Source organism: Caloenas nicobarica, chromosome 12 (genome assembly GCF_036013445.1).
Source record: "Caloenas nicobarica isolate bCalNic1 chromosome 12, bCalNic1.hap1, whole genome shotgun sequence".
NCBI lineage: Eukaryota > Metazoa > Chordata > Aves > Columbiformes > Columbidae > Caloenas > Caloenas nicobarica.
Genome location: NC_088256.1, coordinates 16,297,064 through 16,321,696, shown reverse-complemented (window position 1 = coordinate 16,321,696; position 24,633 = coordinate 16,297,064). Strand labels below are relative to the sequence as shown.

Below are 24,633 nucleotides of genomic sequence, written 5' to 3'. Positions count from 1 at the left end.
GTAAAAAAAAGCCAGCAAAAAAAAAAAATCCCAGCCTCAAGGACACATCTCATCTTACCAGTGATGCTGATAATTCAGCTGCATTCCTTTCTTCAAAAAAGCCAGTTTGCTTTTATCAGCACTGTTTTCTGGGTCATATGATCTTGTACAAACCTTCTGGCATGTTTGTTGCTCTTTAAAAGTGAACTGTTAAAAAAAAAAAACCCACACAAAGAGTCATCTCAGTTTTGCTTCAAAAATCTTTTAGAGTCCTTTTTTCATGTAAAGCTGGCTTTTTTGAGATTTTTCACCTCCTTGCTATAAAATTTTCTACAGCCAGAATTTCCCATACAACAGCCTTAACTTAAATGTCAGATTTATGTATAGCCAGCATCAGCAATCCCCTTTCACATTGCTAAAAATCTCTGCTGTAGCCCAGATAAACTACCTCCAAATAAACCTTCAGACTGAAAATTAGCAAAAAAGGTATTGCCAAAATAAAACAAACTGGTAAAAGAACAAAGCGATCTCATCATCTGCTAAACCAGACTTTTAACTACACCCTTTTTGAATGTTTCATGTAGCATTAGCTGCATTTCCCCAAGATGGCTAAGTTATGAGAAAAGGCTGCCAAAAATGCAACAAGTCACACAGCATCTATGCTTCAAGTGCAGACACCACCTAACACAAACATGCTCACATTTGTATATCAAACTTCTATTCTAACCCAGTTGGGATTTACCTGTTAGTGAACCAACATACCTAAAACATGACCAAAAATTGTAACCTTATGAATGCCAAAGTACTAAACAATAACAGTATTTTCTAATTACTGTAATGTGCAGCCATTTCAAACAAGTAATTGTTATAATACTTAATCTACTCAATGGGTATCCAGTCCAAATGAGCCATCATGCTACATATTTCAAATCTTATTGTGGTCAGCAGTCATATACATTAGCTCAGAGAGTCAGAGATACTTCTAGAAGTTTACCCAAGGGAGGAGGCATCACCTCCTTCACAGTCCTGTGAGAAGACGCGAGTAAGTCCCTATAGACTGAGCAGCAGCAGACTCAGAAACTCTGCTCCCTCTTTTTCTCACAGGAATTTGGATTATCTAGCAACCCTCACATGCAAACAGAGCCCAGTTTTCAGTTTCACCAGCAAATCCCAGTCTGGAAGCTGCACTTGAACAGTACACACCTTTCAAGCATTAAGAGCCAGTGTTTGACTGTATCTCCGTTACTGCCAATAATTCCCCCAAGTTGATTGGACAGCATTTGAGAGACTTTACATTTGATCATTGCTAATGCAGGGCACGAGACAGAAAAATATTACATACTTAATCTACAAAATACTTCCATACGTTTGTTTTACAGAAGATTCCAAGTGACATGCCTCAACAATGAAAAATTTTGTTTTAGACAACAGATGTTAAGTGTGTACAAGCAGGGAAAAGCTGGAAGTGAGCCCCAACTTGGCCTCTCTTTCCCACTCTGGAAATTGCCCAACAGTACAACCAAGTATATGAGACGGTTCCTGAACCACCAGTTTACAGACTCCAATATTACATTTAACTAATGATTTCAGATCACCTAACATACTACACACCTTTAAGATATAGTTTCTGGATTTTTCTCTAATACAGACAAACAAGAAAGACGAATAATTACCGGCTCAGCTTCCCAACTTTAATTAGCCACCCTAAGATGCCTTCAGGGTGGTGGGGGGTTGTTTTTATTACATAAACAGTATAAAGTTTATATTAAAAAAGAAGATAACCACACAATCATGAAATCTTCAGCTATGTCTATGGATTACAGCCATTGGAAAGACAGCTATCACATTTAAACAGGATCAAGTTCAAGGGACAAAATAACCTTATATGGAGATGATGCTATTCTTTCCCCAAACAGCACTTGTCCAAGATTTTCTGATGGTCTTTTCTCTTCCGTATCTTGGCAGAAGTCAAAACTGGAAAAAAGTGGAAAATATTAGCTTTCATTTTTAATTGACATATAAATGTAAATATCAGGCTAAAACAATTTCTTAAGTTATGTCCTTAAGATGGCAGCTTCCATGCTTCTTTTTGGTGGATCGGCCAGTGTTAGTAAGAATTGTGAGTGCTTTTGCAAATAAATTTTATATATACTATATAGAAATAGTGGTATTTGATATCCATTTCAACCAAGATATATTACAGCTGAAGCATGTTTAACAAAATGAACGATGTTTAGTCCAAGAACCCTTTTCAAATGGCAATTTAAAACAATAGAACGTTTCATACTAAGGAAAAAAAAAGACTACTACAGACTGTCCATCTCTCTTGCAAAAAGGTTTCAGAAAAGTAACTACACCCCTTCCTTTAAAGAGTCTTTACAAATAGCATTTCATGTGTAACATGCTCCAAAGAAGGGAAGTGCTTTTAATATTAAATGTGTCACACTGCCAAATGCCATTCACCAGTTCTTTTCAACTACACAGAGTCTGAAACAGTTGAATATGGGAAAGAGAAGGTAACCATTCTGGATCTCCGTTAAACAGGGTTGCAGTAGGTTATAGGGGGGGGGTGGGAAATCACTTATCCTTGACAAATAAGTACTTTTCATTAATAAGTGGTCCTAAATTAACTGGCTTCCATAAAGTTTAATGCAAATAGAGACACTAAGGACTTCTTAAGCTTGTCGCTGCTCTTGCTGCTACTGTTTTGCTACACAGGATAAGATCTACAACACCAGCAAGTTGCTCTATTCTGTAAGCCCAAGAGCAAGACAGTAAGTCATACTGCGTATCTATACCTATAAATATCTGCAAAATATCTATAAATATCTGCAAAAGCAGGTAATAGTTTTCACAGGCAACAATCAAAAAAAAAACCCCAAACAACAAAACACAACCAAACAAGGACTAGATACAGAGCTTTGGTGGTAAAAGGAAAAATAACGACCCTTCTTCCAATTCCTTTTATTTTCCAGAAACAATCAGCACAAAGCTCCTGTCTTCTTATATTTGACCAACAGGAAGAACTTTCAAACATAGCAAACAGTCAACACTAAACCCAGTACTCAGCTCAAAAAAGCACCCACTAGAAACCCAGCAGCCTTGTGTTTTTCAATAACTGAGGGTGGTCAGGAGGCACAGGTGTGACCTTCATCCTTCCCACCCCCGAACGCGGGATTTACTCTTCCACCCCTACACCCAAAACACACATGCTGTACCAGGAGCTGCCTCGCTGCGCTGAGACCAGGAAACAGGCTTTCCAAACCCTTCTGCGAGGCTGCTGTGATGTACTTACGCATCGTACTCGTATGGCAGAACCGATTCAACCGAGTCCAGTCTGTTCACGAAGAGCTCGATCAGTGACTGAAACAGGGATGGACAGGGGGAGAAAAAAAAAAAAAACACACGTGAAAATACAGACTTGGAGGAACTGATGTGCGGCCGACACGAAACGCATGGGCAGCTGGCAGGAACCGTTACACGCTGCGGAGCTCGCTGTCCCACAGCGGAGTTACAGCTCCTGACAGGCCCCGAGCTGGGCCGCGCCCCTGCCGCGCTCCCTCCGCGGCACCGCTGGGGCTAAAACAAGGAAGAAAGCATCGGGGAAGGACCCTCCCGGCGCTAATTGAAAAGTTCAGCGGGAAAAGGGGAGGTTTTCACCCTAAAAACACAGCGGGTGCACCAAGAGGACGGGAGCGGGGGGTGGTTGGCTTCCCAGAGCAAAGGCTGCCGCCTGAGGGAGACCGCCCGGGGCCCGCACCCAGCGGGGCCGGGGACCCGCGGCGGTTCCCGCCTCGCCTGCGCCGCTCGGGGGGGACCCCCGTGTCGGGCCCTCCCGTGAAGGCTCTCACCTTGCAGCCTTCGGTCTCCTCCCCCTTCTCGCAGAAGCTGACAGGCGCCAAGCCGGGCAGGTAGAAAGCGGCACAGAGAGGTGCCACCAGCAAGAGACCGGCTGCCAGCAGCCTCATCTTCCAGCCTGAAGGCGCGAAGGCACCATGAGCCGAAGCAGCACCCCCCGACTGCCACGGCCAGAGCCTGGCGGAGGCCGCCTCAGCCGAGGCCGGTAGCGCCGGCGTCACGACGGCGTTAAGGGCACAGCGCCTGCGCGGTGAGGGGGCGAGGCGCTGGGCGCCATCTTGAGGGAGGGCACCCGGGGGCGCGGCGGCTTTTCTCCTCACGGAGGCTGCCCGAGCTCTGGGCGGGCCGTCGCCTCCCTCTCGGTGGGGAGGTGGTCTCCTTTCTTCTTGCCTTCCACTCTCACCTCAGTCCTTCTTCCCCAAAGCCCTTCGTGGTGACTTGTACCAGAACCTCTTTTTCAGGTTTTAGCCTCCAGCATAGCAGGGAGACTTAAACTGGATTTTACCAGCTGAGAAATTACGGGTGGAAAAGTCAAGATTTCTTGTGACTTTTAAGAGTTATATTTGATGATTCTTTGATGTCTAGCACAACAGCTTGTGATATTTGCGGCCGATAGCAGTAGGACATGCACCAGCTCGCGGTGTCCCGTGGTTCCTTGCACCACCACCGTGTCCCCAGCGCTGCCGTGAACACGATGCGGAGCGCCAGGCTCACCTGTTCAGGTAGCAGAGGCAGGAGCAGCGCTCAGGGACTGCGAAAACCTTTCTGAGAAGCACAGTAAGTACAAACGGTGGCTGCAAGCCCGGCTCTGTGCTACCATGACAAGACAGATACTTGCTGTTCACTAAGACATTAGGCTGAAGGCATTGCTGTCAATACCAGGTAGACAACACCTCCATCTTCCTCTGTCTTCGTTTAAGCAAGCTGTTGTCACTCTGGTTTCCAACCTGTGACATTGGTTTTTGCATTGCCCCTGCAAAACCTCCACGTCCAACAATTAATTCAAATCATCAATCAGTAGTGAGTTGCCCTTACCATAGGACAGCACGAGGCAAAAAGAGAAAGAATAAAGAGTTTGTAATAATTGCTTGTGTCTTTTCAGCCTGGAAAATTTGAATGGTCATTTCAGGCAGCTCCAGCTACATGTTGGGGACTTGTGATCTACCTTGTACTGCTAAACTGAAAGGGGGCACAATTAGATCCCCAACAGGTGATTTGGGAGAAGCACATTATCGAGTTCCAGCTTAGAAATGGTTGCAAAGTCAGTGCCAGAAACAACTATTTTATGCTGTTGTCATCCATTCTAGTCTTTGTTTTACAGACAAAAATTGCTGAATTTGTATAAATACCTATCAGCTGACAGCTGCCTTGAAAATTGCTTTTTGTCATTAAAGTATTAAACTGATGTTACCCATTATTAGGTTTTTTTACTGTCTATCTAGAGGGAATTACATTCCTTTTTTATTCATTCTGAATGAGTTTTATGTGATCAGATTATTTACATATTAGTCCTCATTCCCCAGCTCTCCTGAACCCTTTATCCAGTTAAAACCCCAAGTATAATGAACTTGGTAAAAGGCCAATATGTTTGATGAAAACATGCAGCGTAGTACAAGGGAGATCCAAAGTCCTGCCATCCCATGTAAGTCTGTTCCCTATTCTGCAGGGGCCAATATTAGGACCTCTTATTACTATCTTAATTTCCTACCAGAAAATTCAAAGTTGAGAGATCATTTGCAAAAGAAACTGTCATGGCTCTTCAGCCTTGAACTTCTTACTGAACACAGAATAAGAGGGATTAGTTTGCATTCAGACTACAGTCTGTTCCCTGAAGGTTTCTGTCATTTTTCTACAAAAATTCAAACTTACAAAAAATTTTTTTTAAAAAGGGAGGAGGGGAAAGAATTAGAAAAATTATATATAGTCCTCTAGGAAAAAAATCTGTCTTACTGAACTTGGAACAAGACCATACATAAACTATGTAGTAGAATATAGTAAAATACTGTTCTAGTTTGCAATGTAGGTGGAACTAAGGTTTTGATGAGAAGCCTGGTGAAGATATCTTTTAGGACAAAGGATAGAAGAATTTGGCCCTAATACAATTTAGTTCAAATAATTCAAATAATACAAGTTGTATTCAAATGCTGTTGCAAATGTAAATTATTTCCGTGCTAATCGCATCTACCTACATGTACAGTACAAGTTAACAATGTTAATAAAATGAAGCCCGGAGTTACCAATGAAGTATTTTACTCTTTTAATCAGAGGAAGAAAAAAGAGTTTATAGTTTGCATTTGCTTATCTTTCCAATTACCTGGGAGGTGGTCAGCAAATACACTGCTGTAGGTCACAGAAGCACACAGAGATTTCACATGTAGACAGCGACTATTTTTAGCACGTTTCTTACAAGACTAACAATTCGCTTTAGTTTTCACTATCCATTCCAGGGAGGCTCTGAGGTTTAAATTGTTCTGTATTGAAACTAGAATCCGAATCTTTTTTTCATATGATAATTGGATAAGTATCTAGCTATGCCATTCTTCAGCAACTGCATTGTTACCATGTGCAGTGCCCTCCCACTTCATTACCCAAGGTCATTTTTCCCTTTTCCCATGCACAGTAACAGCATCCAGAAGCTCTCAGCATCTATCCTGGAAAGGTGATCATCTCTAAGTACGTACTCCAGTCTGGAGAAGTGTTTGAGGGCTGCCTTCTTTTATATTCTCCACAGATCTACGAAGCAATGTTGCCTTCTGCTTTCCTTAACACAAAGAGCAGTTGAATATCAGTATCTGAGCAGAGACTGAAAAACTGAACATGAAAGTACAGTCTGATGTTCTCTTATCAGGATGTGACAATTATGCAGCGTTATACCTGTAACGGCACTGAGCAGTACCAAGATAAAGTCTATAGACTCTGTGGTACCTCTCAGAAATAAAACTCTGTAAAATACCACAAGGGAGAACAGAAGTCGCAGAGGAGTTGAGCAATGTCCACCCCACGCATTAAGAAAGCGGATAGGGTGACATGCTGGTAGAGAACGTTGTCTCCTGTGCCTCCTAAAGACAACACAGCTGAGGAAACTACAGCACCATTTCTGATTGCTTCAACCCCACCCGTCCCTTTCTCCTCTTCCACACCACCAGCACAGGCAAGGGGAGGGTTTCCCAGGTGGGAAAAGTGGCTTTTTTTTTCCTTTTAGCTCCCAGCAGGTTCATTGTGGAGCCCTGCCAGCCCCAGGAACTTCTTGATGAGGACGTGTTATGCTATCTGAAAGGAAAGGGATCTTGGTATGTACAAGCCAGAGCCCAAATATGTGCGAGGCACCACTGCTGACCATACAGCATGGATACTCTTGGAAAAGCCTTGGGAAAAACCACCCAGTGAGCTGCCACCGCGGATGCAGGAACATGGGATGGCTCTGGAGAGCGGCTCCTCTGACCTGAGACACCTCTCAGTGCCACAGGTCCCCAGGAACACAGAACCGGCCGCTGGCATCCTGTTAACTCTATCCTGGGATCAGAGGCTTCACTTGAGGTTTTAAATTCTCCGCTTAATCCCAGTGGGATTTCAGCACAGGAACCACGTGTAATAAATAATTTACCTGCGATACATCTTGGCAGTGTGCACAAGGATGAGCCAGGAGTTATAGGAAATCCTAAAACGATCAAGGAACCCACAATACCTTAGCTTTTGCATCGTGTAGAAATCAAGCCTAAGGGTCCTTCTTCAACGAGCAGGAATGGGTGACAGTTACAGGTCCTGGCTACCAGTTTTCCAGTGACCGTATTCACCGTGCCTCTGGAATTCTTAGAAAAGGTAACAAACAGACAGACTTGCAAAAACCCTTTTTAAAAAACACACAGAATACATAATAAGGCAACTTACCTTTTACCAGTTTCAAGAAGGTAACGAAAATCCATTTTTGAGTTAAAAGACTGTGTGGTAATTAGATTAAGTGACTCTAAGAAAACAGGCCTTGATGACTGATTAATAGCAGTTCATATAATCTACAAATTCAAATTATGAAAACTTAGGTTTGTATGCATAGACTCCCTCCTAACTTTTCAGCTATGAGGTTTAGTCAGCAAAATACCTCAACTGAACCTCAGATATAATTAAAAAAATGAGTTAGTTGAACCAATGCAAAACTTCTTGTTACCAATATTATTTCGTTTCAAACTACACTTATTTCAGTTTAAGTATCTGAGGAAGTATTGATTTGCCCATATATTAAGTCAAAACGCTCTGAGACTGGTTTAGCTGAACAGGGCTAACCTCCCGCACAGACACTCCCCCACAGTCAAACTGACCCTTTTGTGAGTGATTTTGCTTCTGAAGTAGGGAAAGCGATCGCTCCTTTGGGCACCCCGCTCAGAAGCGGGACAAGGCGCTGCCGGCCCCGCCAGCAGAGGTGCCGACGAACAAAGAGGGACCCGCGGCTGCCCAACTTCCCCGGCCGGGGCGGGGGCTCCAGCCGCGCTCATTTATCGCCACTCACGGCCCTCGCCCCGCTCTGCCGGCAGGACGCGCCGCCCCAGCCCCGCGCCGCTCCGGGGCCGCGTTCCCCCCCTACCGGCCCCGCCGCCGCCTGCATCCGGGGTCCCGGCCGGCTGATGACGTTAGCGGTATAAAGGCCTCCAGCGCCTTTGTTCGTCCTCATTGCGCAGTTGCAGGTCGGTCGGAGCGGAGGTGAGCGCTGCTGGGGAGCTGAGCAGGCCCGAGGGCTCTGGGGAAGGGGCGAGCGGGGTTCTGCGGGGCGAGCGCGGGCCGCGGAAGCTGGGGGCGCGGCGAAAGGCCCGGTCCGTGGGTGAGGGAGCTGTGTGCTGCACGCTCGCCGCTGCGGGCCCCGGGTGAGGCGCGGCGGAGCCAGGCCTGCCTCCCTGGCCGCCTGGCCCTGCGTCGGGTGGCGGGAGCAGTGCGGCTGTGGCGGGGTGAGCGGGGGTCCCAACCGCGTGAGGCGCCGCGGCCGCCATTTTAGGTGCGGGGGGTTCTGTTTGAGGTCCCGCCGTGCGGGTCTCCGCATCCCCGAGGACGACGAAGGGAGGGCGGCGGCCGCGCCGGGGAGGGGAGAGTTTAAAACGGGATTGAGGTGAGCGGTCGGGTTAGCGCCGAGGCGGTCGTTTGGCGCCGGGAAGGAGAAGAGCCCCTGCCAAAGGTGTCCGCCATTTTGTGGAGGTGCCTGGAGACCGTGGAGGGTCTGACGCCCCCCCCTCCGTTCCGGAACGCTCCTTGGCGGCGGGGTGGGGGTAGGGAGGCGGTCGCGCCGCGGGCTCCTGGGCGGCCCGGCCCCGGCGGCCTCCCGCTCCCCGGGGGGCGGCCTTGTCCCTGCGCTCCGTGCGTGCCGAGCAGGCTGCGCCGGGCCCTCCGTGCACCCCGCTGCGGCTTTCCCGCCATTGTGCTGGAGACATGCGGGCAGTGCGCTTGGCCACAGGCGCCAGGCGTTTCGCCAGGCACCTTAAGGTTTTTCTTTGTGTTTGGCCTCTTTTTTTTCAGTTCCCCTCTCCCCTCTGTCTTAACCGTGGCCTTAATATCTGTCTTAACCGTGGCCTTAATGTTCAGACCTGCAGTGATGCTCTGGTATCCGTTCAGGCTCACATGTAGGCCAGAACATTCGCATAGTGTCAGTGTATTTTAAATAATTGTAAAAATCGTCATAATTTAGAATATTGACCCAAGCTGTCGTTAAATTAATATTTTGGTATTGCTTTAACATATTAAGTAAATTTACAGAAACTTCTACGGCAGGATTTAGAGGGAGGAAGTGCTAGGATTACTGTCGAGGGCAAAAAGATAGTAACCATGAAAGTCTTTTCATATTCGGCAATAATACTTGATCTTAAGAGTTTTCATCAGTGTTTTGTTCTACTTCTTAGTTAATCTATTTGAAGTAGACTATATAATATGAAGAAGTAACTGAAGGCAATACTAGTTGCTTCAGTATAAAAATCTTATTTTCTTATGTGCTTTATACCTCACATCTCTTAATTGACATCTTGCTCAAGCAAATTTGCTTGTGCTTTTAAGTGAGGAAGTTATTTATATTCCATGAGGCGGTATGGAAGTCACTGTGGCAGTCTAACGTTTTGTTAGTAACAACCTTATGCTTTTAATAGGTCATTTGCAGAATCAAAATGGTTGAAGCAGATCGTCCTGGGAAACTCTTCATTGGGGGCCTGAACACAGAGACTAATGAAAAAGCCCTTGAGGCTGTATTCGGCAAATATGGACGCATTGTGGAAGGTAAAAAGAAAAACCTTGCTATTTAAAGACAGTAAAAAAATCAAAACCAACAACATAGCTATGATGACTTTTTTAGCGTTGATCATCTGAAATGATGGTGCTTTCATGTCCTCTAAGAAGTTCTGAGCTTAAAAGGTTATATAAAGGTTAAGTGTTGCTGCTTAATTACAGGAAAGGCTAACACAGTTTTATCTCTGCAGTTCTTTTGATGAAAGATCGTGAAACCAACAAGTCCAGAGGATTTGCGTTTGTCACATTCGAGAGTCCAGCAGATGCACAAGATGCTGCCAGAGATATGAATGGAAAGGTAGGAATTAAGACCAGTTATATGTCACCATTGATTGTTACTGACCAGCAATATTTATCTTTGGGGTAAATTACCCAGTAATAAAAGTTGGAAGGACAAAGAGTTAGAAGATCCTGGAGACAAGTCATAACTTTACATTTGGCAAAATGTCTTTGTTTCCACGAAGCTGGAATTACTTTCTCCTGATTCTGGATTTGACAGCAGAAAGTGAAGTCTGGCTGTCTGTCAGTTGCACCTTTTTTTTTAAATTGGTGATGGAGGGCTAGTAGTCAGCTCTTCATTCTTGCATGCCTGGTATGATGTTTCTGTTTTATTATATTTGAATGCTCTACTGTGTCAATTACACTTTAGGGAAGTGACTTAACTGAAAACAGTGCTTCCCTTAACATGGGTTTAATGTGACTTCCCTGCTGTGCTGGAGTGTTGATGGCATTGATACATGTATCTGGTAATCAGTAGATACTCATACATTTGTGAGTTATATCATCAGTCTATTTGGCATGTATGAATTTGCTTGTTTGCACCCTACAATGTAACTATAAGGCTTAAAGAAGTACATATTTCATGCATATGTTATGTCTTTAAAAAGAAAAACCTGAGAATTTGGAGCAAAAATTCTTAGATCAGGGTAGGTTGTGAAGAAACTCTAGGATCTTGTGATCTGTGTCTGTTCCTGCATATGTTCGAAAAGCTAGATGCAAGTTTGCAGCTTAATGGTCAACAGCTGCTTATCTTCAACAGAGTTGCTGTCTCATTAGGCAGTGAAAGCTGGCTTCTCATTTAACTCAATTTCTGGCTCGTGTTTTTTCACACATAATCTGGACAGTTGTATTAAGGTCATGCTGCACTGGCCTTTTTCTATGCAGTGTCTCTGAGATACATTTCACATAAGGTGAAGGAGCTCCTACTGACTTGGATTAATTAATACTTGGGCTTTTGATAGCTTTTTGTCTTGTTAGCATAAGACATTGAAGCGAAAGAGAAATGTCAGTCGTTGCAGTCAGTAAGTACAGCATAATGAATATTCGCACTTCAGGAATAAGAAAATGAGCTTGCTGTAGTGTTCACAGTGAACACAAATAGTAGAATTTCCTTGCTTTGTGTTACAGCAGGCTTTCTGCTGTGTATACTTAGTGTCTGGATGCTTTAGGACAACCACATGACAATTAGCTTTGATTTCTTTGGAGCGTTGCTTGCTTTTTAAACAAGTTAGTTGTTTTGTCAAGGCAGAGAGTGACAGGTCAGATAATGTCCTTTCTGTACCACCCTAAACATCCTTAAAGATGCTCCTTTTATTGAATCTATTTCTTCATGGCATAGTTTGCTACAGTTCTGAAGACTTGTTTACTGCAGTTCTTAAACAGTGATTTCCTCTGAAGTAGTCATTATACTGAACCCTCACATAAGGTAACGTCAAGCACCAGCAACTACGTGTCAGACTGAAGGAGTTCAGTCAGTAATCCTAAGTGTTTGTGGAGTGCAGCTTTAAAATGAAAATACCTCTGAAAATAATCACCAACCGTTCTAAATCTTGAAGGTTGTGGCATGTGTTTGGTCACTTTGGAAACATTCAGGAAAGTAATGCTTACTAAAGTAGCTAAATGAGATTGAATGTTTGTGGCTGAGGTAATGTCTGCATATTCTGGAATGCACCATCTCCACCACTGTCAAGAAATCCTGGAAAGTGCTGCCTTGTGGATCATCATTCTCATGGTTTCCATCTTCAACTTTACAAATCTAAGAATGCCTTCATCTGCAAATAGACGAAAAGAACATCCTCGCTTGGGATTTGGTCTGGAATGACTTTTTTTAACAAACCTTTAGGTGCTGCTGTGTATGGTTCCGGTTCCGTACAGTCTAGCATGGTTCAACTGTGGATATGAAAGATGTACAAGATGTTCATGAGGTAGTCTCTCGTCCTCATCTTCAGAAAGCCTTCTGAACGATAAGTACTGCTTGTACCTCAAAAAGACCCTGCATTCTAGATCTGAGGAGTGATGTTGGAGGCATGCCGTGGGAAGAGATCATTGTAATAAATGAGAACTTGGAGTTTTTCTGTCCATTTGGAAGTGATGGATTGGAGTGCTCATGAGAATTTCAGGCACTTGAGAAGCAGCAGAAGCACTGTGCAAGCAATAGCCCAGGCAGTCTGGAAGGAGTTAGTTGACCTGTCTGTCCAGGAGGAAGAGTTCTGCATCTCCAGCGTGTTGCACATTCTGTCATTCCAAAGGAATCCAAAGTTGTAGCCAGCAGAAGAGGCTGACTTGGATAGATTCTGGAAGAATAAATTTGGATTTGATTTTTTGCTTTGCAAATATTAATGAAAAACATATGTCCAATGTTCTGCTCCTTTCTGGGTGGGGGGAATGAAGGGAGTTAATTATATTTCATTGTAAAACGAGACAAGCATAGACTAGTCTAAGTATGTTTGTTGAAGATTAATTTCAGTCCTGCAGAAAGAGGTCAAGAGATAATGGTTTTGGAGTGGGGATGGAGATTTTTCATTAAAATTACTTTCTCTGCAGAATCGGATCAATGTTACCATGTCTGAGCAGCACAGAAAAGATGTTAGAAACACTTTATCATTGCAGATGATTAACCTTCTTCAAGAAGAACCATAATTCCATGGTAGTCAAGTCTACATACTGATATCATTAAATATATGTGCTTATCTGGACACAAGTGTGAGTACTCCAGGTCTGTAGTGGACATTCTGTGCAGTATTCTGTGCTGTTCTCATGATCTCTTAACTCCTGAGGACAAAATGGATAACTAAAGAGAGAATACAGCCTTAGAGGAAACATCTGTGACAAGCCAGAGACCTTAATTCCAGTGTAGACCTGCCAAGCCAGCTGGACTGTGTTAAGAGGTTGGAAGCAAATACTTTAAATCCAAACAGTCTAAACTGTACTCAGCACTGCAGAAGGTTCTTCCTCTAATGAACAGAAAACGATCCCAGTTCTTTTGGTGAAGAAGCAATACAACATGTAGAAGTGCAGCTGAATAAGAAGTCATCTTCAGTTCTTGAATATATTTGGTGAAAGGAAGCCTGCTTGATGTTGCCTTCAAGGAACATGCAGAAATGGAGTCACTGCAGCATCAACAGAAAATGATCCATTGAAGAGTAAAGCTCTGCGTGATCTTAGGTTGCAGTTTCTGTAACAGTTTCTTCGGAATACTTGATTTCTGCCCCACTCCTACAACTTCAAATTTCATTAATCTTTTCTGTTGGAACATGGAACAGTTCACTGGACAGTTCTCTAATTCTGCTTAAGGTTCCGTGGCTCACCTTACAAAGCTACATAGATTGCTCGTTCCACTTCTAGGAGTTTGATTGCCAATCTATTATTATCCTTCAATGACTCTATCTTAAATGACTTTCCTGTGTTTTAGCACCAAGGTGACTGTACTTTATGGTGCCTATATCATACTGAAAATGCTACTGTAACACTCTGAATCAAGGTTATAAACACCAACTTATGTTTGTGTCGACAGCAGGTGCTTTGGGCTCATTGAAAAAAAATTCTGTATTCTGAGATGGCTTGTCTGAGTTTTATCTGTTCAGTGAGGTGAGGCCTTTCTTCCTTGACGTAAGAACCAACAAAATGAAGTTGTCCCTTCTGGTTTAAAACAGGACAAACTTTGACAAATATCTTCTGCTGGTTAGCAAAAACAAACGAACAAGATGTTCTTGGACCCAGTTAAAGGTCTTTTTGGAACTTAGGCATAGCTTTTTAAGGCTTCTTGCATAAAGCAGTTTCAAAAGAAACTTATCTTTTGCCTGAGTAAGATGCATAAGCACAAGGCAGAAGGAAACGGGGAGAAATGATAAGGAAAACTATACCTCCTACATAAAAAAGAAAAGAACTTGAACCTAGCATCCAGGTTTTCATAACTGATGCTAGCAAAAGGGAATGGTGTTTGCTTTCCAAGCTTGGAATAAGCTGTCAGGAATCTGCTGTGGAGTTGAGGACAGCAGTGGTTGTGGTGGCAAAGCTTAAGGCTTCAAGCCCCACCGTTCCCATTTTGAGAAGATTGACTGAAACAGGTGAATGATGATGGCAAAATTACATGATAGGAACACAGAAGTTCCAGTGATTAGAGGTACTAATGCTCGTTCCTGGAATATTTCAGCTTGCTGTGCCAAAAGGCTTTTTAAGGAGCCTTCCCTAAGTAAAATATTTTAAGTCAAAGCCAAGACCAGTATGATTTCACTAGAATTTTTTTATCTCATAATGGTTCAAGTTGGACCTATAGATATACATATAGGCTTTTCAAACAGTAGCTACGCCTACATATGGTGGCAGAATACATGAGATACTAAAATGGCTTATTTCAGAGAGAGCTACATTTCATTGGAGAACAAAAAATATTCAGTACCTCAGTAAACAACTATCAGCAGTTCAGAGTAAGACATTACTAGCAGTCATGTTCTTGTTCATTTATTGCAGCAAAGTGCAATAAACACTTCCTACATGTATAATTTATTAACTGTCACAGCAGAGTCAATATTTAACTGCTAAAAAAGGCAAATAAGCCATGTTTGCCAGGGTAGATGTGCTGTAACCTAATTTCAGTAGAGCTTGCGATCTTGGCTCTGCTACAATTACCAAATGTGTGGTGTCTAAAAGATTATACAGAAATTTGATCGATTAGGTTGAGTTACTCAATATGTCTTAACCACCTGCTGATGTTGGAGGTATAGTAGTTGGCTGCAGAGTTATCACAGGTCTGTATTCCAGAAAAAGCTTCCACACCTCAAAACCACAAAGCACCTCCACTCTGGAAAAACAAGTGATAGTGTTAATTGTGACAGTCACCTTTTTGAAAACCCAGCTTGAAACAGTAGAAAAGAGGGGTGAATTATCATACTCAGTCTGCTTTGTAGATGCTGAAATTACTTAAATACTTCAGTGATCGTCGGTTTATCAGAACATGAAGAAAATGTACTAAACGGCCTCCCCATTGCCAGAAACCCCAACTGAAGCTAAGATACCTTCAGCTTAATCCTGTAACTACTGGTGCAGTCCTAGTTTGGTACAAAAGTCCGTGGCAATTGAAAGTAAATTGGAGATCATAAATCATGTTTCATTTACAGAATAAATGACATGGGGCTGCCGTAATCATTGGACACTTGTGTTTTCACTGAAAGTCATTTCTGATGCTGCTCTGTATTTTTTTTTTCATCAATACCACAAGAATGAAGTACTGTAGAAATTAGGCCCAACGTGCTGCTGAGTACATGGGGACTAATACTGAAGACTGAAATCAGTTCTAGAGTTGCTCTAACTTTATAAAATGGAAGCCCCATAATAGTGAAGCAAGAGGGGCTTAATTTAAGAAATACAAACATGACTGAGCAGTAAGTAAAGCAGCTTCTTCTTTAGTCATTAGATGGGAAGGCAATTAAAGTGGAACAAGCAACCAAGCCATCCTTTGAAAGTGGTGGTAGGCGTGGGCCGCCACCCCCTCCACGAAGCAGAGGTCCTCCCAGGGGCCTTAGAGGTGGAAGAGGCGGAAGTGGCGCGAGAGGACCACCTTCAAGAGGGAGTCACTTGGGTATGTATTTACCTCTCATTATATACTTGGACAACATACAAGAAAATCCCATTGGAAGATGACAATAAATCCTACTGGAAAAAAAAAAGTCAAAACAGCCAAATAGTGCACTCCTTGTTCGTTACTAAAACGATGAAATATGATCTCAGCAGTTTAGTCAAATTTTTGATTAGGCAAGTACACCTTAAGAAAAGGCTTTCAAATATGAAGATTCCCTTCTACAACTAACACTCCACTTGACTTTTGGTTATGAAAGAAAAACAAAACTCCTGCCCTGCACGTGAGAAAGGAAGCTTTCTGGTATTCAAGTTGAAAAAGCGATTCTCTTCCACCAGGGAAAGGGAACTGCCTTTCATTCTTACTGGCAAGAAGTCTAAACTTAGTAAATCCTAGGCCTGATCCTTCCAGATCATAGTGGGAATTAAGGAAGCTAGGCAATTTTTGTTGTTAATAAATAGCAGTGTGATGAGTTGAAGCTTTCTGAAGTGGAAGGGTAGTACATTACTTGATACTGGATATCCTTTAACTTTAGATACAGCTATTTATTCAGAGACTTCTCAGTATCGAAACAAACTGTCAGTTAAAAAGCAAGCAGCACCTGAGGTATAACAGTAAAAGCTGTGATGAGGAAAAACAACCTTGGAGGTAGTGAAAACTGCTGTCTTGAAGAGTCTATGTAGTAGGTTCTACAGACTCTTTAGTGCCTCTGTTACCTGTCTATGTAGGATCTTCTCTTGTACATCTCCCCAGGTGGCTCTTGTCTTCTGCGGACAGTAACTTTTTGAGCATTTGAACTGTGATCAATTGCACATGTCAGCTGTCCTTCTCCCTTGGCACACCCCGTGGCTTTTGGATAAGTTCTAAAAGACAGTTATTGGCAGGAATTTAGGCTATGGAAGGGTTAACTTGGTGTGCTCTCATTTCTGCCAGTGGCATCTATAGTAATGGCCAAAACACAAGAGGAGAAGGCTTTGAGGTCTAATTTTAGAGATCTACTGTTGATGGCAGTGGTAATAACAGTACCTAGGTTATCGTAGTTCAGAATTGAGGGGCATGCAGGTGAATATCACAGAAATAACAAATTTGTTTATGGCATATGCTTGTAGGGTCTTCTCGAGGGCCGCTTCCCATGAAGAGAGGTCCACCTCCACGAAGTGGAGGTCCTCCACCTAAAAGGTCTGCACCTTCAGGACCAGTGCGTAGCAGTAGCATGGGAGGAAGAGGTAAGAACTTCCTGAATTATTTTGTTGTTTATTCAGCTGTAGTGCCTTAGTCTTCCTTGAGGAACTGTTGCCAGTCATTGATTCTAACTTCAAACCTGCTGTGGGATAGTATATTGTTTTTGTAATCTATCAGTTCATACCAATATGATTCCGTAGCCAGTTGGAACAATTTGGTGTGATGTGATGAGTATGTTCCTTCCAATGCTGCTTTAAAACTGTACAAGCAGAAATGTAAAGTACACAAATTTAGGCTACAGGAAGATGTTTTAATTATTATAAAGAGTCTGCTAATGTTTAACCTGCCTAGAGGAGTCTTCGGTGTGGCTAAATGCTAATTAAGTTTTAAAATCTGGACTGTTCCTCTTAAGCTCCTGTGTCACGTGGAAGAGACAGTTATGGCGGTCCTCCACGCAGAGAACCAATGCCATCACGAAGAGATGTCTACATGTCTCCAAGAGATGATGGCTACAGCACTAAAGATGGGTAAATTGTTTTACTAGTTTAGCTTGGCCTTTTTATTGTTGTTGTTCAGAGAAGGATTTTGATCCCTTCCCTTTCAGGGTGTGACATACAGCTAACATCCCCATTCTTGTTCTTTGTAGTTATTCAAGCAGAGATTATCCTAGTTCCAGGGATACTCGGGACTATGCACCACCTCCCCGAGACTACGCGTATCGTGATTATGGTCATTCCAGTTCACGTGACGAATACCCCTCTAGGGGATATAGGTACCTACTGTTTGATTTTTCTCCCTGTCATTTTATTCTTGCTGTGATCCTGCTGATTTGTACTAAGTCTTAGTAGTCTTTCCTCCTATAGTGATCGTGATGGATACGGTGGTGGACGTGACAGAGACTACTCGGATCATCCAAGTGGAGGCTCTTACAGAGATTCATATGAGAGTTACGGTAAGAATTCATTTTGAGGATCATGTAGTAATTTGTACAGGTGTCATAAAACCTGGCTTTTACTGGGTTGCTCGTGTTTTAGGGGGAAGTGGCACACTTTTTCCCCTCTTACAGTGAAAGTACAGGTGTTGGTTATCATTTGAGCATCTTTTAAAGTAAACTATAAGCTAAAGAAGCAAAGTCTACAGTTCAAAATTGCAACTATCTCTGGAAAATATGGCTGAGTTTCTTCTCTAAAATAACAACCTGTTCTGGAATACCCATTAAAGAGCCTGCCTGAATAAACACCGTCATCATTCCTTCAGAGTCTTTAAATCCACTCACTGCCTGATATGCAATCCCCACTTTAAATACCATTAACATGGCAGATAATATTAAGAACATCTCAATACATACAAAAGAGTAGCAGTAAACATTTAATACAGCAATTCTGTAAATTCAGATTGAAATTGTTATATATAACTTGTGGTGTTGCCATATTACCTGACCATTGACCCTGCAGGTAACTCACGTAGTGCTCCACCTGCACGAGGGCCCCCGCCATCTTATGGTGGAAGCAGTCGATATGATGATTACGGCAGCACACGAGATGGATATGGAAGCCGAGAAAGTTACTCAAGCAGCAGAAGTGATGTCTACTCAAGTGGCCGTGACCGTGTTGGAAGACAAGACAGGGGTCTTCCCCCGTCCATGGAAAGGGGCTATCCACCTCCTCGTGATTCTTACAGTAGTTCGAGCCGCGGAGCACCCAGAGGTGGTGGCCGTGGTGGAAGCAGATCCGATAGAGGTGGAGGCAGAAGCAGATACTAAAAACACTCTTAAGCTTTTGGACCAAGATATATTACTTCTCAAAACAACGAAAAGTGGAAGTTGTTTTATCTTTACTACCAGAGGACTACTAAAAGGAAAAGTTGTTTTTACCTTTTTCTATTGTTGCCTGTTAAGTTTTCCCCTCCATGACTTTCATGCTTTTGTGAGGAAAAGTTAAACCAATGTTTAATTTCATTTCAAAATTGTTAACATTTCTTTCAAAAAGCAGATGTTAAATGTATGAAACCTGAGCTGTGTACTAGTGTTGTAATTTTCAAAGTAAAGTTTCCCTGAAATGCCACACTTCCCATCTGATTTTCCTCATGAATGGAACAAGCAGTTCTTAAGATCTTCCACACAACATCCAACCATCTGACATGGAGATGGATTGTTCTACATGTTCAGCATCTCATTCTTAAAGAAAGTATTGCTTGTGATTTGGAGGGTGGTGGGGATATTCCGCACAAAGTTCAGTTTTGCCTAGAATTTGAAGTCACAGTGTTCCTGGTACAGAATGCCTTCAGATCCTTGTGTAGAGAAAAATAGAGGATGTCATTCACTTAACCTGAAAAACAAGTGGATAATACTATTTTCTGCCTTCCTACTGTTTCATGGGGAGTTTGAAAAGATCTCCCCTCTAAATCATGTACATGTAAGTCAGCTACAAAATACTGTTAAAAAAAAAAAAATTTTAAAAATTGACCGATTCCATCAAAGAAGCTGCAAAACGATGCTTACTCATACTGTTTCAAATTTTTGCAACTCTGTAGTGTTTCACTTTTAAAGGAACATCTTTGATTCCAAAGGAGAAAATAAGATAAGCAAAGAAGTCTTTCTCTCCAACTTCTCAAAGGCTTATGGCTTCATAAAAACAAGTGAATCTTTCAGCATTCCACAGCTGATTTAAAGCATCAAATGCCTCTGAAACAGCAAAGATGGTAAGCAAAGCAAACTAGTTTTTCAGTCTAAGTCAAAAATTGAATCAAGTTAGCTTCCTCTAGTACAGTAAGACAAGCTGCACGTTATGGCAATGGAAGTGCTCTTTAGATTTAAAAAAAAGGAAAAGAAATACTTCAATACATTAGAAGTTCTCCAACATTTCTTCTTGAAAAAAGTATTTATGGCACAAATTCTGAAACTAAAGGCATAATGCAGCTCACCGTAGACAGAATATTGCCAAGTAGGGTTGGGAGGGGGTATTTTGTGCCCAGTATCTTCCAGTGAAGGTGCTTAAAGAGGCTGGATATGCTGTGTTAAAGAAAACTAAAGCCTCGTGAAATCAGGAATTGGTTTAGATTGACAAGTATCTGCTCAGCTATTGGGATTTTGAAGCAAGCCATTGCAAACTTGTTGTTTAGTTGGATGCCTGACTGTTTAGTTTTGACACTGCGTTACAGGGATATCTAGTACCTGTGGCAGAACCTGTGGCAAGTTGTTATGACTCAGGTAAAGCCATGAAGTTCAAAAGATGCTCTTGAATATAGTAGACGCGAAGACCTCCAACTAAAAAAAAAAAAAGCACGAACCCAAAAGCTTTGTACTACTGTTTAGTCCTCAGTAAATTTTGTCGTTCAACTTATGGATTTAACATGGCAGTGCACCATTGAACAGAAGTGAGAATCCATAAGCCATGCAACCTGTCACTAAGCCATTCCAGTCCATTCCGAGCCAGTGAATCTTCCACTTGAGACGTAGTAAACTTGCAAGAGAATAATCTGCAAACCCAAGCTTGTGGCTGTTGAAATGAGGAGAAGCACTATAGGTTGACTTGTGCTGTAAAATATACTTTCCTCAATTTGTTATGTCTTGTCTTGATTGCAGGGTGATAACTTCTAGAAGATGCTGCTGAAGTAATGCTGGTTCATCTGTGCTGATGGCAGACATGAGCAGTGCCTCTACCAATACATAAGGTAAATATTATATTACTGTAATAGCTGGAAGGAAGATTTCTGGTGGTTCTGTCTTAATGGGTTTGGGGGGACATTCTTAGTGGCTGAATTATATTTTCAGTTTCCTGTTTAAATTTTGGAGGCATAAGTTTTGGTAGGCTTTTTAAGCCTACCAAGTTAGGAATGACAGTGGGATATCACTTATCTGCAGAAATTGGTCCAATTTGGGTATTGCTGAACATAAAATAGGATTACAAATGTACTTTAAAGTGAGAGTGCTTTGTCTAGGGATCCTAGAATCATAGAATGGTTTGGGTTGAAAGGCACCTTAAAAGATCATTTAGTTCCAAGCCACCTGCCATGGGCAGGGACACCTTCCACCAGACCAGGTTGCTCAAAGCCCCATCCAGCCTGGCCTTGGAGACTTCCAGAGATGGGGTATCCACAGCTTCTCTGGGCAGCCTGTTCCAGTTCCTCACCACCCTCCTGGGGAAGAAGAACCTTTGTGAGACCAGACCATGAAAAAGTGAATTGGAATAATAAACGTTAGTACAGACATTTTATTGGTCTCGTTAAACGTGTGGAATGCGCAATTTAATTATTATACTGAATATAATCTTAAATAAGGAATTAATCTTTGCAAAAGTCCTTAAGTTGCATAGGCATCTCCAGAATGGTTTAAAACTTTGTAGGTCAGCTGCATTTCATTATTTTGAAGCCTACCCTATTGAAATTATTTTTCAAGTAGATGTAGGAGCAACTGTCTTCAGACTTTATGTGCAAGAGTGCTGGTTTTTTATAACTCAGCAGGAAAAGTGGTAGTAGCTGTCATGCCAATACAGCTTTCCAGAAAACTTTTCTACTAAATAATTGTTATTAAAGTGCAAAATCTGTAAAATCTAGTATAGAGTGAAAGATAAGGACAAACCCTTTTCCAAGGGGAGTATTTATGTAAGAAGTGTGTGTACTTTTAATGTATTTTTTTAATTAGTTTTCAAAGTACTCCGTAAATGGAAGAACCATGTTTTGCTCTTAACTTCAAATACTGCTTTTGGAAACCAACTTTGAAATGGTAAAAAGCTGTAGTTGGTACAGTGTTGCTCATCTGACAGTCGCTGATTTCGGGGGGTTCCATTTTGTGTGAAGGGTGGGTTCTGTTGCATACTGCGTAACATTTGTAATCTTAGCTGGCTTACAGTTTGCTCTTTTTAGAGTCACAGCAACATCAACTAAATATCTGTGCAATGCTTTTGTCAGAATATACCAGTAGTATTTTGTAAACACTCCTGATCAATTGATACTATTATTTTTATAAGAAAAAATACGCTTTTTTTTCAGAGTACTGGATTATATGTCACATCAGATATAAAAACATCATGGGTATTTTCTTTCTGAGGCGAAGCATATGGTTAAATAAAACCTGCTACGTGACCAACTTTTTATTTTTCTGTGACTTCATAAAATTTCAGCCAACAAAAAAAGCGGTACTTTCCTTATCTTCACATTTTTCTGAAGTGTAACTGTTAAAATATTTAAATCACAAATCCTACTGGAAAGGACACCATTTGAACTCTAGGTATCTTTTTAAAGGTTAAAAAGCCTAACATTTTTTTCATTCAAAAACCACTTTTCAGTCAAAAATCACTAATCTCAGTAGTATGGCACCAAAGTGAATTAGGGAAATAAGTCTAAATGTAAGCTCTTCTCCCTTGCTCCCCCACCAACCTGCAAAAACTAGCAGGGGACAGTTTTTAGGTTCACAGTTTGAAGCTGATCCAAATGATGAATCTTCTAGTAAAGTGATGGAATACTGTCTTTAATGTGCAGCATCCTAAGCGATCTTAAAAGGTTTTGCCACGTAGGTTGTATCAAAGTGTTCTCAACTTTTTTATATTCATGTGCCATGTTAGCTTCAGTTCTCTGTATTAGCTGGGAAGCCGAAGATTAACTAATTACTCGAAGCAAGTGAAAAAGTTTCTGTGTTTTGGAAAAATTGAGTGCTTTTTTTCTCAGTTTACCCGGTGTGTTTTATCACTTGGTGGTAGTGGGCCATGTTGCAGTTAATAAAGATGAAAGCACACTTTCTCATCCTGCTCTGCAGCTCATAAACATTTCCAAATTACTTAACGGGCATGGTGACAACGTTAGTTAGGGAGCAGTAAATAGAACTTAACTGACTCCATGGCAGGAGAGTTAATACTAACTTTGTAAAAAATAAGGATGTAATTGTACTAATTCAGCAAGCTGTTCACCTTCTCTTGATCACAACTTTTATGCAATCTATAGCACACCATTACTTAGAGATTAGCACCAGTGCGTATACTGGTTTATTACAGGACTCCTGGGTACCATGCTGAGATGGTCAAGAGCTATTGGGATTTTTTGGTAGGCAAGAGTTGAAAGCGGGATGCGCACAGGAATTAGAGGCTTTACTTAGTGCTTGCTCTGCAGACAGCGTTGTACAAGAAGTGGGCACTAATACAAGCAGTCCTCAAATAATTTTGATTATTTTAGTTAGCTATCTATTTTCATACCGTTGGGACAAATTGAATATAGTCAAATGTATACATAGTGTGTACAAAAATCAGGTCCAAGACGATTTAGCTTTTTTGTCCGTCTCTTGGTTTCTGAGAGTGTACTAACTTGAATTTCTTTTTTTCAGTTCTGGTGACTAGAAGGCGGCAGTGAAGCAGTGGATATGCATTTGAAAATCAAAGGATAACAAAATGCAACTGATAAAGCTTGGCTTTTGAGTGGGGTGTTTACCCAGTATTCGTTTTAGAGGCTTGTGTTATCATTTAGGAATTGCCTTTGAAAGTAGCGCTACTAATCTCTTGGATATAAAAAGAATTCTCAGGTGGAAGTCAGTCACTGTGTGCTGCAGCTAACATCTTCCGAGAGTCAAGAGTGGCCCTTTTATAAGTCGGTATACATGCATCAGTAGATTCTGCAGCAGAAAAATAGTCCAGGTTTCCCTTTACATGGGGTACTTTCTGTTCATGCTGAAAAAAAGAGCAAGTTATAAAAAAGTGAGTTTTCATCCTCTAAAGTACAGAGGACTAAATAGTTACAAATTCTTCTTCACCAAGAAACCATTAAAAGTTATACTGTATTCTTGCATTAACAGCTTTATAATTGTCCAGGCCTTCTGGATGAGAGGAAGTGTTGAGGTACTGAGATGATACTAGTGATAAATCCCCAGAATAATTAGTGTTCTTGTATGTACTGGCTTCTTGGAAAACTCCAGACAGTGTTGCATCTCTTGCAACATGATACTTTCTTCAAAACTGCCTTGGTTTTGATGCATTTTTATCTTACATAAATATTGATGCACCAATATACGAGAGAGGAATCCTCAGGCACCCACCAGTATTTAATATAGAAAATAAAACTTCAGATTGAATTAAATACCTGAACAGTTGTGGCTAATAAAGTTTATATTGACTTCTTCTGTGGTACACAAACTAATCTCATTTAAACAACTAGCACTCCTTTATGATGAGTAGCTAAAGAAGAAGAAGCGTGCATACCTCATCTAGGGATTTAAAACCGCCTTTGGGGTTTGGGATAACAATACCACTTTAAACTTCGGTTACGGACTGCAGATTCTAGGAGTAAATCTGCCTGTATGTAGCAGATGGGTAGAATTACAGTATTGCCCAGGGCTAATAAACTTACTGTTGAACAAAAGCATTACGGATGTTGGGTTTTCTTTAACTGAAATAAAATACCAGTTGCTCAGCAACACTTACAGGGTAGAAAAGATTACTAGTGTTACATATTGATGGAAGTTTATTGTTACAGTGGTCTCAGTGTGTCTTTTGCAAGAAAGAATAATGTGCTGTAATATTAATAGA

The 24,633-nt window shown here is 41.8% G+C and overlaps 2 protein-coding genes, 1 long non-coding RNA gene and 1 other non-coding gene across 6 annotated transcripts in view; 2 read left to right on the top strand and 2 right to left on the bottom strand.

Moving 5' to 3' along the window:
• Window positions 1-4,074, bottom strand: part of LOC135993454 (transmembrane 9 superfamily member 2-like) — a 33,998-nt gene extending 29,924 nt beyond the window's left edge. The window contains exons 1-4 of the mRNA XM_065643343.1: window positions 3,831-4,074; window positions 3,275-3,342; window positions 1,860-1,953; window positions 59-186 (exon numbers count right to left, since the gene is read on the bottom strand). Coding sequence (XP_065499415.1) covers window positions 59-186; window positions 1,860-1,953; window positions 3,275-3,342; window positions 3,831-3,947 — 407 coding nt within the window. The 5' untranslated portion in view covers window positions 3,948-4,074. The remainder of the gene's footprint in view (window positions 1-58; window positions 187-1,859; window positions 1,954-3,274; window positions 3,343-3,830) is intronic.
• A 2,059-nt stretch (window positions 4,075-6,133) lies between these two features.
• Window positions 6,134-8,392, bottom strand: LOC135993409 (uncharacterized). 2 transcript variants are annotated; one of them, XR_010606866.1, is made up of 4 exons: window positions 8,151-8,392; window positions 7,726-7,847; window positions 7,523-7,646; window positions 6,134-6,598 (listed from the first exon to the last, which is right to left on the bottom strand). It is a non-coding gene; the product is annotated as an uncharacterized LOC135993409 (long non-coding RNA). The 2 variants fall into 2 exon arrangements; XR_010606867.1 differs by lacking the exon at window positions 7,726-7,847.
• A 56-nt stretch (window positions 8,393-8,448) lies between these two features.
• On the top strand, window positions 8,449-19,188 carry RBMX (RNA binding motif protein X-linked). Of its 2 annotated transcripts, none has more exons than XM_065643257.1 (9): window positions 8,449-8,529; window positions 9,954-10,080; window positions 10,281-10,387; window positions 15,775-15,946; window positions 17,053-17,169; window positions 17,538-17,652; window positions 17,772-17,897; window positions 17,989-18,077; window positions 18,580-19,188. In XM_065643257.1, the coding sequence occupies exons 2-9, from the start codon at window positions 9,972-9,974 to the stop codon at window positions 18,885-18,887; spliced, it is 1,143 nt and encodes a 380-aa protein (XP_065499329.1). In that variant the 5' UTR covers window positions 8,449-8,529; window positions 9,954-9,971; the 3' UTR covers window positions 18,888-19,188. The 2 variants fall into 2 exon arrangements, with proteins under 2 accessions (XP_065499329.1, XP_065499328.1); XM_065643256.1 differs by having other exon boundaries at window positions 17,974-18,077.
• Window positions 10,138-10,210, top strand: LOC135993704 (small nucleolar RNA SNORD61). Its single transcript, XR_010606903.1, has one exon. It is a non-coding gene; the product is annotated as a small nucleolar RNA SNORD61 (small nucleolar RNA).
• Window positions 19,189-24,633: the final 5,445 nt, after the last annotated feature.